This window comes from Cherax quadricarinatus, chromosome 74, assembly GCF_038502225.1.
Source record: "Cherax quadricarinatus isolate ZL_2023a chromosome 74, ASM3850222v1, whole genome shotgun sequence".
In the NCBI taxonomy this organism is placed as follows: domain Eukaryota; kingdom Metazoa; phylum Arthropoda; class Malacostraca; order Decapoda; family Parastacidae; genus Cherax; species Cherax quadricarinatus.
In genome coordinates, this window is record NC_091365.1 from 376,596 (window position 1) to 390,598 (window position 14,003).

A 14,003-nucleotide genomic window follows, 5' to 3' on the forward strand; every position below is an offset into this window, starting at 1 on the left:
GGTAAGCTGTGTTATTGTGAGTTGTGGGGTGTGAGCTGCTTATATACCCTGGGCTAACACCCTCGCCTGTGACGTCACCGAGGCATCACTGTTTTATATATATAAAACTTTGAACATTGCCAAGTGTTGAATGTTCTTGATGGTACTCAGGAATATTTCTTATTCGTGATTCAACCTTTTGATCACGCTCATCTTGCTAATGTTAACAGTTCTTGCATGCTATCAAACCACAGGGGGAGTTGACTAATAATAATAATAATAATAATAATAATAATAATAATAATAATAATAATAATAATAATAATCTTTATTTCTACAAGTACATGTACAAGGTATACAGACCATAGCTGACATCAATGACATACTAATATATAGAAAGCCGCTTGTTATGCAGAGCATTTCCCACAAATTATGTCAACTTCGTTCCCAGGATGCGACCCACACCAGTCGACTAATAACCATGTACCTATTTTACTGCTAGATGAACAGGGACAGCAGGTGTCTTAAAGAAACACGTTCTAATGTTTCCACCTGCACGGGGATCGAACCACGGACTTGAATGTGTTAGTTAAGTGCGCTAGCAATCCAGCTGTGGGTCACCCTACTAGCTCTATGCCTTTCGTGTTGCAATCAACACAATCCTTCCCCAGAACTAATCTTCTTCGACTTCCAACTTATTTCCGAAACATTGCCAGCTCCTGATGTGTTGATTGCAACACGAAAAGCCTAGAGCTATCATTCAACTCCCCCTGTGATTGTTTTGCATCCTGTATTATTTGTGTGTGATTACTGCATAACGTTTCTATATGTTCGTTTCACCATGCGTACGACACACATGTTATAATTGTATCTAGACGACGTTTCGCTCCATCCTGGACCACTATCATGACTCGGGAAATAATCATAACACGACTGCCAGCAAATCAAAGAAATGGTATTTTATGACTCCCCTGCCACAGGTTCGATCACCACCCGTTCTGGGATCCATTATCATGATATGCATAAGGAAAATAAAAGGAGGAAGGCTGAAGTCAAGAGGAGAGGGAGACACCATAGTTTGGGTCATATCACGCCTATTGTGAAAACTAATACACTTTAATATACTAGGAGAAGCAATCATTAAGAGAAACCAAACAGTGAAGAATTATGTTCGGAACGTCGTGTACCAGGGACTATTGAACGAGATCTGTGAAGGCTAGATGATACACAGATAACTCTCACATAGATGTTTACGACGACGTTTTGGTCCGACTTCGGTATTGTGCCTCTTTGTTCGTTATGAGTAGATACTTTTAGCAGACGACCAACGTATAGGTCAGATCTAGTCGCTAACAAGACATGAAGGATCGTTGTTAATATTGTCCCTGAGAGGTAGAGAACAGTTTCACCAATGTACCGATGGAGGCAGAAGTAGGGAATGAGTGTCTACCTGAAGTATGACTTAAATATCATTTAAATTGCGACATCTGCGCCCTTCTAGCAAGACAGCCGTTGAATGAGTGATGGTAAATGTTAAACCCTTGTCACTGATACCATACCTCACTTATGGACTCTGTGTCCGGGGATCAACAACCGCCTGTGTGGACCACTACCATGATGGGGAAAGAAGAAATTGAAGTACTCATGGTAGAAGAATTTTGACGTGAATTAGTTCACACAGGTAAACACACACACACACACACACACACACACACACACACACACACACACACATTTATTAACCCATCGGCCGTTTCCCACCAAGGCAGGGTGGCCCGAACAAGAAAAACTTTCATCATTCATTTCAATCACTGTCTTGCCAGAGGAGCGCTTACACTACAGTTATAAAACTGCAACATTAACACCCCTCCTTCAGAGTGCTGACACTACTTCCCATCTCCAGGACTTAAGTCCGGCCTCCCTGAATCCCTTCATGAATGTTACCTAGCTTACACTCCAACAACACGCCAAGTCCTAAAAACCACTTGTCTCCATTCCCTCCTGTCTAATGCGCTCACGCATGCTTACTGGAAGTCCAAGCCCCTCACACACAAAACCTCCTGCATATATATATATATATATATATATATATATATATATATATATATATATATATATATATATCTGAGAGAGTTAGAGCAAAGGAAGGGGTAGCAGTAATGTTAAATGATCAGTTATGGAAGGAGAAAAGAGAATATGAATGTGTAAATTCAAGAATTATGTGGATTAAAGTAAAGGTTGGATGCGAGAAGTGGGTCATAATAAGCGTGTATGCACCTGGAGAAGAGAGGAATGCAGAGGAGAGAGAGAGATTTTGGGAGATGTTAAGTGAATGTATAGGAGCCTTTGAACCAAGTGAGAGAGTAATTGTGGTAGGGGACTTGAATGCTAAAGTAGGAGAAACTTTTAGAGAGGGTGTGGTAGGTAAGTTTGGGGTGCCAGGTGTAAATGATAATGGGAGCCCTTTGATTGAACTTTGTATAGAAAGGGGTTTAGTTATAGGTAATACATATTTTAAGAAAAAGAGGATAAATAAGTATACACGATATGATGTAGGGCGAAATGACAGTAGTTTGTTGGATTATGTATTGGTAGATAAAAGACTGTTGAGTAGACTTCAGGATGTACATGTTTATAGAGGGGCCACAGATATATCAGATCACTTTCTAGTTGTAGCTACACTGAGAGTAAAAGGTAGATGGGATACAAGGAGAATAGAAGCATCAGGGAAGAGAGAGGTGAAGGTTTATAAACTAAAAGAGGAGGCAGTTAGGGTAAGATATAAACAGCTATTGGAGGATAGATGGGCTAATGAGAGCATAGGCAATGGGGTCGAAGAGGTATGGGGTAGGTTTAAAAATGTAGTGTTAGAGTGTTCAGCAGAAGTTTGTGGTTACAGGAAAGTGGGTGCAGGAGGGAAGAGGAGCGATTGGTGGAATGATGATGTAAAGAGAGTAGTAAGGGAGAAAAAGTTAGCATATGAGAAGTTTTTACAAAGTAGAAGTGATGCAAGGAGGGAAGAGTATATGGAGAAAAAGAGAGAGGTTAAGAGAGTGGTGAAGCAATGTAAAAAGAGAGCAAATGAGAGAGTGGGTGAGATGTTATCAACAAATTTTGTTGAAAATAAGAAAAAGTTTTGGAGTGAGATTAACAAGTTAAGAAAGCCTAGAGAACAAATGGATTTGTCAGTTAAAAATAGGAGAGGAGAGTTATTAAATGGAGAGTTAGAGGTATTGGGAAGATGGAAGGAATATTTTGAGGAATTGTTAAATGTTGATGAAGATAGGGAAGCTGTGATTTCGTGTATAGGGCAAGGAGGAATAACATCTTGTAGGAGTGAGGAAGAGCCAGTTGTGAGTGTGGGGGAAGTTCGTGAGGCAGTAGGTAAAATGAAAGGGGGTAAGGCAGCCGGGATTGATGGGATAAAGATAGAAATGTTAAAAGCAGGTGGGGATATAGTTTTGGAGTGGTTGGTGCAATTGTTTAATAAATGTATGGAAGAGGGTAAGGTACCTAGGGATTGGCAGAGAGCATGCATAGTTCCTTTGTATAAAGGCAAAGGGGATAAAAGAGAGTGCAAAAATTATAGGGGGATAAGTCTGTTGAGTGTACCTGGTAAAGTGTATGGTAGAGTTATAATTGAAAGAATTAAGAGTAAGACGGAGAATAGGATAGCAGATGAACAAGGAGGCTTTAGGAAAGGTAGGGGGTGTGTGGACCAGGTGTTTACAGTGAAACATATAAGTGAACAGTATTTAGATAAGGCTAAAGAGGTCTTTGTGGCATTTATGGATTTGGAAAAGGCGTATGACAGGGTGGATAGGGGGGCAATGTGGCAGATGTTGCAAGTGTATGGTGTAGGAGGTAGGTTACTGAAAGCAGTGAAGAGTTTTTACGAGGATAGTGAGGCTCAAGTTAGAGTATGTAGGAAAGAGGGAAATTTTTTCCCAGTAAAAGTAGGACTTAGACAAGGATGTGTGATGTCACCGTGGTTGTTTAATATATTTATAGATGGGGTTGTAAGAGAAGTAAATGCGAGGGTCTTGGCAAGAGGCGTGGAGTTAAAAGATAAAGAATCACACACAAAGTGGGAGTTGTCACAGCTGCTCTTTGCTGATGACACTGTGCTCTTGGGAGATTCTGAAGAGAAGTTGCAGAGATTGGTGGATGAATTTGGTAGGGTGTGCAAAAGAAGAAAATTAAAGGTGAATACAGGAAAGAGTAAGGTTATGAGGATAACAAAAAGATTAGGTGATGAAAGATTGAATATCAGATTGGAGGGAGAGAGTATGGAGGAGGTGAACGTATTCAGATATTTGGGAGTGGACGTGTCAGCGGATGGGTCTATGAAAGATGAGGTGAATCATAGAATTGATGAGGGAAAAAGAGTGAGTGGTGCACTTAGGAGTCTGTGGAGACAAAGAACTTTGTCCTTGGAGGCAAAGAGGGGAATGTATGAGAGTATAGTTTTACCAACGCTCTTATATGGGTGTGAAGCGTGGGTGATGAATGTTGCAGCGAGGAGAAGGCTGGAGGCAGTGGAGATGTCATGTCTGAGGGCAATGTGTGGTGTGAATATAATGCAGAGAATTCGTAGTTTGGAAGTTAGGAGGAGGTGCGGGATTACCAAAACTGTTGTCCAGAGGGCTGAGGAAGGGTTGTTGAGGTGGTTCGGACATGTAGAGAGAATGGAGCGAAACAGAATGACTTCAAGAGTGTATCAGTCTGTAGTGGAAGGAAGGCGGGGTAGGGGTCGGCCTAGGAAGGGTTGGAGGGAGGGGGTAAAGGAGGTTTTGTGTGCGAGGGGCTTGGACTTCCAGCAGGCATGCTTGAGCGTGTTTGATAGGAGTGAATGGAGACAAATGGTTTTTAATACTTGACGTGCTGTTGGAGTGTGAGCAAAGTAACATTTATGAAGGGATTCAGGGAAACCGGCAGGCCGGACTTGAGTCCTGGAGATGGGAAGTACAGTGCCTGCACTCTGAAGGAGGGGTGTTAATGTTGCAGTTTAAAAACTGTAGTGTAAAGCACCCTTCTGGCAAGACAGTGATGGAGTGAATGATGGTGAAAGTTTTTCTTTTTCGGGCCACCCTGCCTTGGTGGGAATCGGCCGGTGTGATAATAAAAAATAAAAAAATATATATATATATATATGAACATTAATTAATAAACAAAATACATTTACAGAAAAAAACATAAACATGAATACAATGGCACAATGTATCAAAGATCATGAATTTCCTCCAGCTCCTCCGAGGCTGGACGTGAGCCAAGTATGCAGCAAGCATTTCCCCTCTGGATGGCGACGCTGAGGCGCTGGAACATGAAAGTGGCTGCCCTTATATATATATAATATATATATATATATATATATATATATATATATATATATATATATATATATATATATATATATATATATATATAATATATATATGTCGTGCCTAATAGGTAAAACTGGCCAATTAGCAAGAACTCATTTAAAATTAAGTCCTTTCTAAAACTTTCTCTTATACGTTTAAAGATATATTTTTTTCATTAATGTTAATGTAAAAATTTTTAATTTTGCACCAAAAGGAACTTAGAAAACTTACCCAACCTTATTATAACAAGCGCAATTTATTTTAGCCTAACCCAACTAAATATATTTTAGATTTGTTTACAGTAATTTAATACTAAACAAACACAGTGAAATATATTTTTTTCGTTAGGTTCAGAATGATTTTGGCGAAATTATTGCATACACAAATTTTCGCTTGTCTTATATGGCAAGATGAGCATTGCTATTTAAGCCAAGATCGTAAATTCTGCCTATTCGGCACGACATATATATATATATATATATATATATATATATATATATATATATATATATATATATATATATATATATATATATATATATATATTTATATATATATATATATATATATATATATATATATATATATATATATATATATATATATATATATATATATATATATATATATATATATATGATGGTATCCATACAAGCATCAGTTAAAATATTCATATACTTGTATGCACAGAGCACGAGATGGTATTCTGCTCTTCACTAATAATGGAAATACTCCTGACGCAGCTGTTGGTCATGTGATGACCGCTCAGTGAAGTTTTTAGTTGTATGACTAAGACCTTCAGCTGGCTTACTGGTCCACTATGTGAAAAAAATTAAGAGAGATTGACTGTCAACTAAAAATCTGACTGACATTAGTCTGAGAATAGCCATTACAACAACGACACGAATAACAGTGATAACGAAACTATTTCTGTCTCGTGACAGAGATCGTGAGTGAGGTGAGTTGGCGAGAATGTTGTCGATGTCTTAAGTCAGTACAGGAGCCAAGTGGGTGACCTGTAACTACCAGAATACCCGTTACATAACCCTATCTGTGACCCAGTCATCCCCTCCTCCTTCCACCCCTACTAAACCCCACTCAGTCATACCCAACCCCGCCTCATTTAAATACACTCCCATTCATTACAAGAATTTACAAAAAAAAAACACGAATTTATATTTATAATAAATAATCTACTTCACATAATTGTTCCTTAACTGTCTTATTTATTCATGAAGTTAACTAAGCTTAACATATTTGTTAGATGTGAACAGGAGAGATACACCTTTGCTATCTATTGCATAACTGTGTGTTATCAACATCCTCGAGCTGGCTGTGATGTGACCAGTGAATTTCTGGACCTAACAAGATCACTGGGAAATTGATAATATACGAGCCACTGATCTGAAGTCCCTTTGTTCCTGCACCTGAATTATGTCATGTATGTCTGATAATTTGGAATTTTGTGAATAGACATGGCCGGTGCGTGAGGCCAAACTATTGACAACTGCTCCCTTTGCCATCTTTAATTTCTTCATGTATTCCAAAAAGATGTCTTAATTTGCGGAAAAAACTTCCAGAATGAATGTGTCTACAGTAGCCAAGTTGGCTGAGACGAGCATCTATGAATACCCTAGTGATGCCTCAGTGACGTCACGGGCAAGGGTGGAAGCCCAGGGTATATAAGCAGCTCACACCCCACAACTCACAATAACACAGCTTACCTCAGTGGAACAACAACTAAAGTTCTGAACAGTTCTTCAGTGTTCAAGTGTATATCAGGTGTGTCCCAAATGGCTCCCATCTCCAGTCGCGCTTCACTTTCTACCAACACTTGCAGTTCTTCTTCGCAAATGAACAGCTGTCAGTGTAGACATCTTGGAGACAGTCTATGGAGTTCTTACCTGCCCATCAGCAGACGGGGACTTTTCTTCCAAGACTGCTATTTCGGACAAGCTCAAACCCTGTTGGACCGCGCTGTCAGGGACATACTTAACAAGTGGGGCCAGACACAACTACTCACTGACACATGGAATGACAACAACTTGTGCCTTTCCAACAATCTCAGTCGCTACAGGCAGCTACGAGCACACAACTTGAAGAACGAGATATTGGCACTAACTTCCTCCACAGACAACACTTCTCATAAGGTGAGAGTCTTCTAGCTTTTAGAAAAACATTTTCAATATCCATTCATTACAGAATGATAAGTTAACTGCTGCTCTGAAGACGAGACATTGATAAAGAATTTTTTACTTGGGTACAACTTCATAAATTATACCATTTAGATCCACCTTAATTAATAATGTAAATAAAACCAAGTCAAATTTTTGTAATGGGAATGTTTGTAACATTTGAAAAACGTTTTATGGTGGTGAAACAGACATACTATATAGCAAAACTACAATAAACATGAATCAGTTTCATTATGCCAGGTAACATGAGTTCATAAGATGAACATGTCATGTGACATGAGGTAATAATACTGGTTCTGTATTTCTCTTGACAATGGTTATTTTATTATTTATTTTAGTTTATTGTGAAATTAATAAGAAATTTTGACACGAAGATGTGATAATATTGCAGATAGTGATTGATGTTCATGACTACATTGACGGGGAGGTGAAGGTGAAGATACTGGGAGAGAAGGAATTGATGGTAGAGGCTCACAAGAAGATAGTGGGAGAGAGAGAAGTGATAAATGGGGGACACAGCAATATAAACAAAGAATCAACAGTGTCCTCACACAGTTTAAGACGTCACTTTATCTTGCCAGACATGACCAACACGGACGCCATTACAGCTGTAATGTCCTCTGATGGTATACTTACCATTATTGCTCCTAAAAGAGTGAGTACAATCCTTTTATGTTTCATTATGAATGATAAACCATAAAGTGTCTAGATTTAAAGTGGTGTAAACTTAGTTTTGTACCTAATGAATGTTGACTTTAGCTCCTGACTTCACATTCTAACCTTAAATCATAATAATAACATTCAAAATTTTATGAACTAAATAATTAATGAATTTGGAATGATTAAAGAACTTTATAAATTATTGCAGAAAATAAGAGTAAAATAAATACTTAAAGACGACATGACTATACTTGTATATTTTAATTTACAATTCATGGAGGACGAAATTTTTCATGAAAAAACCATAAACATATTAAAACTTATGACATCAATATTATATGTGTTTAAAAAAGTCAATTTATTAATAATAATTTTATCAACAGGAAAGTCAAGGCAGTGATGAAGGCTCAAGGATTACCATTAAGGTCGAGGGAACAGTTAATAATGAAGGAATTTCATCTTTATCTTCTACTTCTTCTTCTCAAAATACTTCACAACACTCAGCTTCCGGCAACAACACTGAGTTACTTGTCAACAATCAAGAGTCAAGTGATTGTCTTCAGGAACAACAAGAGCAACACTGTATTTCTAAACAAGACAAACTACGAAAGATTCCTATTAAAATTAACTCAACTCTGGTCAAAAGTCAGTGTAATTCACAGACTAATGACATTAATGGTTCCTCTGGTGACTCACATCAATTAAACGTTGAATTAAAACAAAACTCGTCACGTAAAGCCACACAGTTTACGTCACAGCAAAATGACGTAAGTCACACTGACACTAAGAAGGCAACAACGGAAAAGCTTAATGAAAACACTAATTCAAGTATCACTTGTAACAGCCAGCACAACACTGAGACTCAGAACACGTCCTTGACAGGTGACACTCAACAATCATCATCAACAACACAAGATGCCCCTAATATTCACATCTCTCACAACAATCTTCTACCAATAACTAAAAGAGGACTCTTCTTCAGTGACTCCTTCTTTGAAGATGCTCGTAAAGACTTCGAGAAGTCTGTTAATGATATCCTGACAAGATGGGGCAAAGAAGAGGTTGTCAGTGAGACGTGTGAAGACTCGAGCCTCCGTCTGAACAACAGTTTAAGACGATACAGACAACTTAGAGGTCACGACCTGAGAGATGAGAACCAGGCCATCACGGTCACCACTAACAACACCGCTCACAAGGTCAGTTCCTCTCAGTGAATAATGTAAAAAATTCATTATATTACAGTAAACTTAAGCAGAATTTCACAATAATTAGATAATTGTATTTATCTATATTTTTTCCAAAATTTTTAGTTATGGGTGGAAGAAATTTAAAAAAAATATAGATCACTGGAAGCAGAAAGATGGATATTAAACTTCGAACTGACGTTATATACTAAAATAAAAACATTAAATTGTTAATAATAAGAATTATCCTTTAAACGATAAATTATATTAATTTTTGTTCATTTTCTTTTGAAAGATGTTGTATATAATATATTAATTAAAATACAAGGTCACTGCAGCTCCACTACCGGTGGGAAGACACAGAAAATTTACTAAGAGATTCACCAAGTTTGTCAACAAATAACTGAGACGTCAGAATAAATATTTTCACTTTTGTTAAGAAACAAAACAATTCCACCATCTTAGCACTGTTGTAAATAAAGTAGGGATTGTAAATTATTTACTAAATTATCATTCATTAAATATGCTGAAGGAAACTTAGTTCTTTTGTTACAAGTTCAATGTTCACTGCAGATCGTGCTGGATGTTCATGACTTCATGGCTGGTGAGGTGAAGGTGAAGGTGGTGGGAGGGAGACAGGTGCTTGTTGAAGGTCACCTCAACACAAACAATGGAGACTTCGCCTCCTCCTCCTCCCACACCTTCAGGAGGACTTTTACTCTGCCAGAGAACACCAGCACTGAGAATATCTCCTCCGTCATGTCCTCTGATGGTATACTGACCATCACTGCTCCAAAAATTGTAAGTTTTTAATATACATTTGAATTTAATGTTTAATGCAATAAGGTGATAAACTTTCGACTTCATCCCGTCAATAAACCTGATTTTTACGTTAAAACATTTATTTAACAGGTAAAACAATTGAAGGGCAACGAGGTGATAATTCCCGTTACACTTGAGGAAGATTGTAAAACAAATGAAGAAACTAAGTTGACATCCACTTCAATATCTCAGGTTGCTGCTGCAACCAACTCTTCCTCAGCACCCAGCTCTTCCTCAGCACAAAGCTCTTCCTCAGCACCCAGGTCTTCCTCAGCACCCAACTCTTCCTCAGTACCCAGCTCTTCCTCAGCACCCAGCACTTCCTCAGCACCCAGCACTTCCTCAGCTCCCAATTCAAAACAGTTGGAAGACGAACAGAAGTGTGAATGTGAAAGATGTCAGAAAATGGAACAAACTAGAACTGAACAAACTCAACATCAAAGAGAAACTAAGGATGATGTCAGAACTAATAAGAGTGTCTTGTCCAGCGAGAAAACATCACAAGTAAATGTTTCTCAACAATCACGGGAAGAAATTCCTACAAAAGCCCCAAAGAAACTCATTTCCAGCACCACACAAACAGACACTAAGGTTAGTGATGCTGCAGGTACTCTTGACCTTCAAGAAGACACAGTTGGAAGGAAGTTGTCAAAAACTTCAAGAAAAGACGAACTTCTTTCTCACTCTCAACATTGTGAGGAGAAAGAGTCTTGTACAGAAGTCAGTAACATCCACTTGCCCAGGTATACAAGTCTTCCCATATCAACAAGAGGTCTCTTCTTCAGCGATTCCTTCTTCCAAGATGCTTGGAATGATTTTAACGCTGCTGTTAAGGAAGTGATGTGTAGATGGGGTGAAGAATCATCTGTCAACGACCTCTTAACCCACTACAGAAACTTACGATCTCGTGACCTGAGAGATGAGACTCAGGCAGTGAAGTGTTCTGAAGATAATCTCAACTATAAGGTGAGCTGAGGTTACCAGTACAATGTTAATGAGAAGTAAAATAAACAACTCAGTAAATCACTTACAAAATTCAGGTTTTTATCTAATATTTGCATATTGCAGTTTGTTGTGGACGTGCAAGACTTCACAGACGGAGGTAAGATCAGTGTCAAGGCGGTGAATGAGAGAGAATTGGTGGTGGAGGGTCGTGTGGAGAAGAAAAACGGAGGATCAAGTTTCACAAAGCGATTCCTTCGTCATTTCGTTCTACCGGAAAATATTAAACTTGAATCAGTGTCATCAGTTATGTCTTCAGACGGTGTCTTAACTATCATGGCGCCCAAGAAGGTAACAAGAAATTATATTCTCTTATAAATTTTTAGTTAGATTGGAAGTAGAATCTTAACATTTCTGTTTGAAATAATTGTTAATATTCTCTCTTAACAAAGTCATTGTGACTGATAATTATTTGTATTTTGTTCAGGCTAAAACATTAGAGATCAAGGAAGTTGTTGTTCCCATGAGCGTTGAGGAAGGAGTCAAGAAGTCTGAGAGCTTGAAGCAGTCAAGTGTAGAAGCTTCCTTGTGCTCATCAGATGCTTCTGAGGGTTCATCAGCTGTCTCTGAGGCTTCATCAGCTGTGTCTGAGGGTTCATCAGCTGTCTCTGAGGCTTCTACAGTCATAAGAACATAAGAACATAAGAAAGGAGGAACACTGCAGGAGGCCTGCTGGCCCATACTAGGCAGGTCCTTTACAATTCATCCCACTAACAAAACATTTACCCAACCCAATTTTCAATGCTACCCAAGAAATAAGCTCTGATGTGAAAGTCCCACTCAAATCCAACCCTTCCCACTCATGTACTTATCCAACCTAGATTTGAAACTACCCAAAGTCCTAGCCTCAATAACCCAACTAGGTAGACTGTTCCACTCATCAACTACCCTATTTCCAAACCAATACTTTCCTATGTCCTTTCTAAATCTAAACTTATCTAATTTAAATCCATTACTGCGGGTTCTCTCTTGGAGAGACATCCTCAAGACCTTATTAATATCCCCTTTATTAATACCTATCTTCCACTTATACACTTCGATCAGGTCTCCCCTCATTCTTCGTCTAACAAGTGAATGTAACTTAAGAGTCTTCAATCTTTCTTCATAAGGAAGATTTCTGATGCTATGTATTAATTTAGTCATCCTACGCTGAATGTTTTCTAACGAATTTATGTCCATTTTGTAATACGGAGACCAGAACTGAGCTGCATAATCAAGGTGAGGCCTTACTAATGATGTATAAAGCTGCAGTATGACCTCTGGACTTCTGTTGCTTACACTTCTTGATATAAATCCCAGTAATCTATTTGCCTTATTACGTACGCTTAGGCATTGCTGTCTTGGTTTAAGGTTGCTGCTCACCATAACCCCCAAGTCCTTTTCGCAATCTGTATGGCTAAGTTCTACATCATTTAATTTATAAGTACTAGGGTTATGGGCACTCCCAAGCTTCAGAACCTTGCACTTATCTACATTGAACTGCATCTGCCACTTTTCTGACCAAGAATAGAGTTTGTTTAAATCCTCCTGAAGTTCCCTAACATCTACGTTTGAATCAATTATCCTACCTATCTTTGTGTCATCGGCGAATTTGCTCATATCACTAGTAATTCCCTCATCAAGATCATTGATATATATTATAAACAACAACGGGCCCAAGACTGATCCCTGTGGAACGCCACTTGTTACAGATCCCCACTCGGATTTAACCCCATTTATGGACACTCTCTGCTTCCTGTCAGTGAGCCATGACTCGATCCACGAGAGCACTTTTCCCCCAATGCCATGGGCTGCCACTTTCTTTAACAGTCTATGGTGCGGAACTCTATCAAAAGCCTTACTAAAATCTAAGTAAATAATATCAAATTCTTTATTGTGGTCAACAGCCTCAAAAGCTTTACTGAAGAAAGTTAATAAATTAGTTAGACAAGACCGGCCTCTTGTGAATCCATGCTGAGTATCATTAATCAAGCTATGCTTATCGAGATGGCTTCTTATAATCTCAGCTATAATTGACTCTAGTAATTTGCCTACAATTGAGGTCAGGCTTATTGGGCGGTAATTTGACGGTAACGACTTGTCCCCTGTTTTAAAAATAGGAGTTACATTAGCCATCTTCCACATATCAGACACTACACCTGTTTGAAGAGATAAATTAAAAATATTAGTTAATGGTTCACAGAGTTCCATTTTGCATTCCTTAAGAACCCTTGAAAAAACCTCATCAGGACCCGGCGACTTATTTTGCTTCAGTCTGTCTATCTGCCTCACAACCATCTCACTAGTGACTGTGATGTTACATAATTTATCTTCTTCTAGCCCACTGTAAAAATTAATTACTGGAATATTGTTAGTGTCTTCCTGTGTAAAAACTGAGAGAAAATAATTATTTAAAATCAAGCACATTTCATTCTCATTGTCAGTAAGGTGCCCATAGTTATTTTTAAGGGGACCTATCTTATCTCTAACTTTTGTTCTATAGACCTGGAAAAAACTTTTTGGGTTAGTTTTAGAATCCCTAGCAACTTTAATTTCATAGTCCCTTTTAGCTTTTCTTATCCCCTTTTTAATGTCCCTCTTAATGTCAATATACTGATTCATAAGATGACCCTCACCTCTTTTGATACGCCTATAAATTCCTTTCTTATGCCCTAGTAGATATTTGAGCCTATTATTCATCCATTTTGGGTCATTTCTATTTGATCTAATTTCTTTATATGGGATAAACGCTCTTTGAGCAGCATGTATAGTGTTCAGAAAACTGTCATATTGATAGCTCTCTTCGTTACCCCAGTCAA

At 38.2% G+C, this 14,003-nt stretch overlaps 1 protein-coding gene across 1 annotated transcript; it reads left to right on the forward strand.

Annotated features, from left to right (window-relative positions):
* The first annotated feature begins 7,067 nt into the window (after positions 1-7,067).
* On the forward strand, positions 7,068-12,090 carry LOC128700236 (serine-rich adhesin for platelets-like). The gene is made up of 7 exons (XM_070100654.1): positions 7,068-7,492; positions 7,929-8,192; positions 8,581-9,393; positions 9,955-10,182; positions 10,294-11,169; positions 11,272-11,496; positions 11,633-12,090. Exons 1-7 carry the CDS (start codon positions 7,136-7,138, stop codon positions 11,840-11,842), a joined length of 2,973 nt encoding a protein of 990 aa, XP_069956755.1. The 5' UTR covers positions 7,068-7,135; the 3' UTR covers positions 11,843-12,090.
* Positions 12,091-14,003: the final 1,913 nt, after the last annotated feature.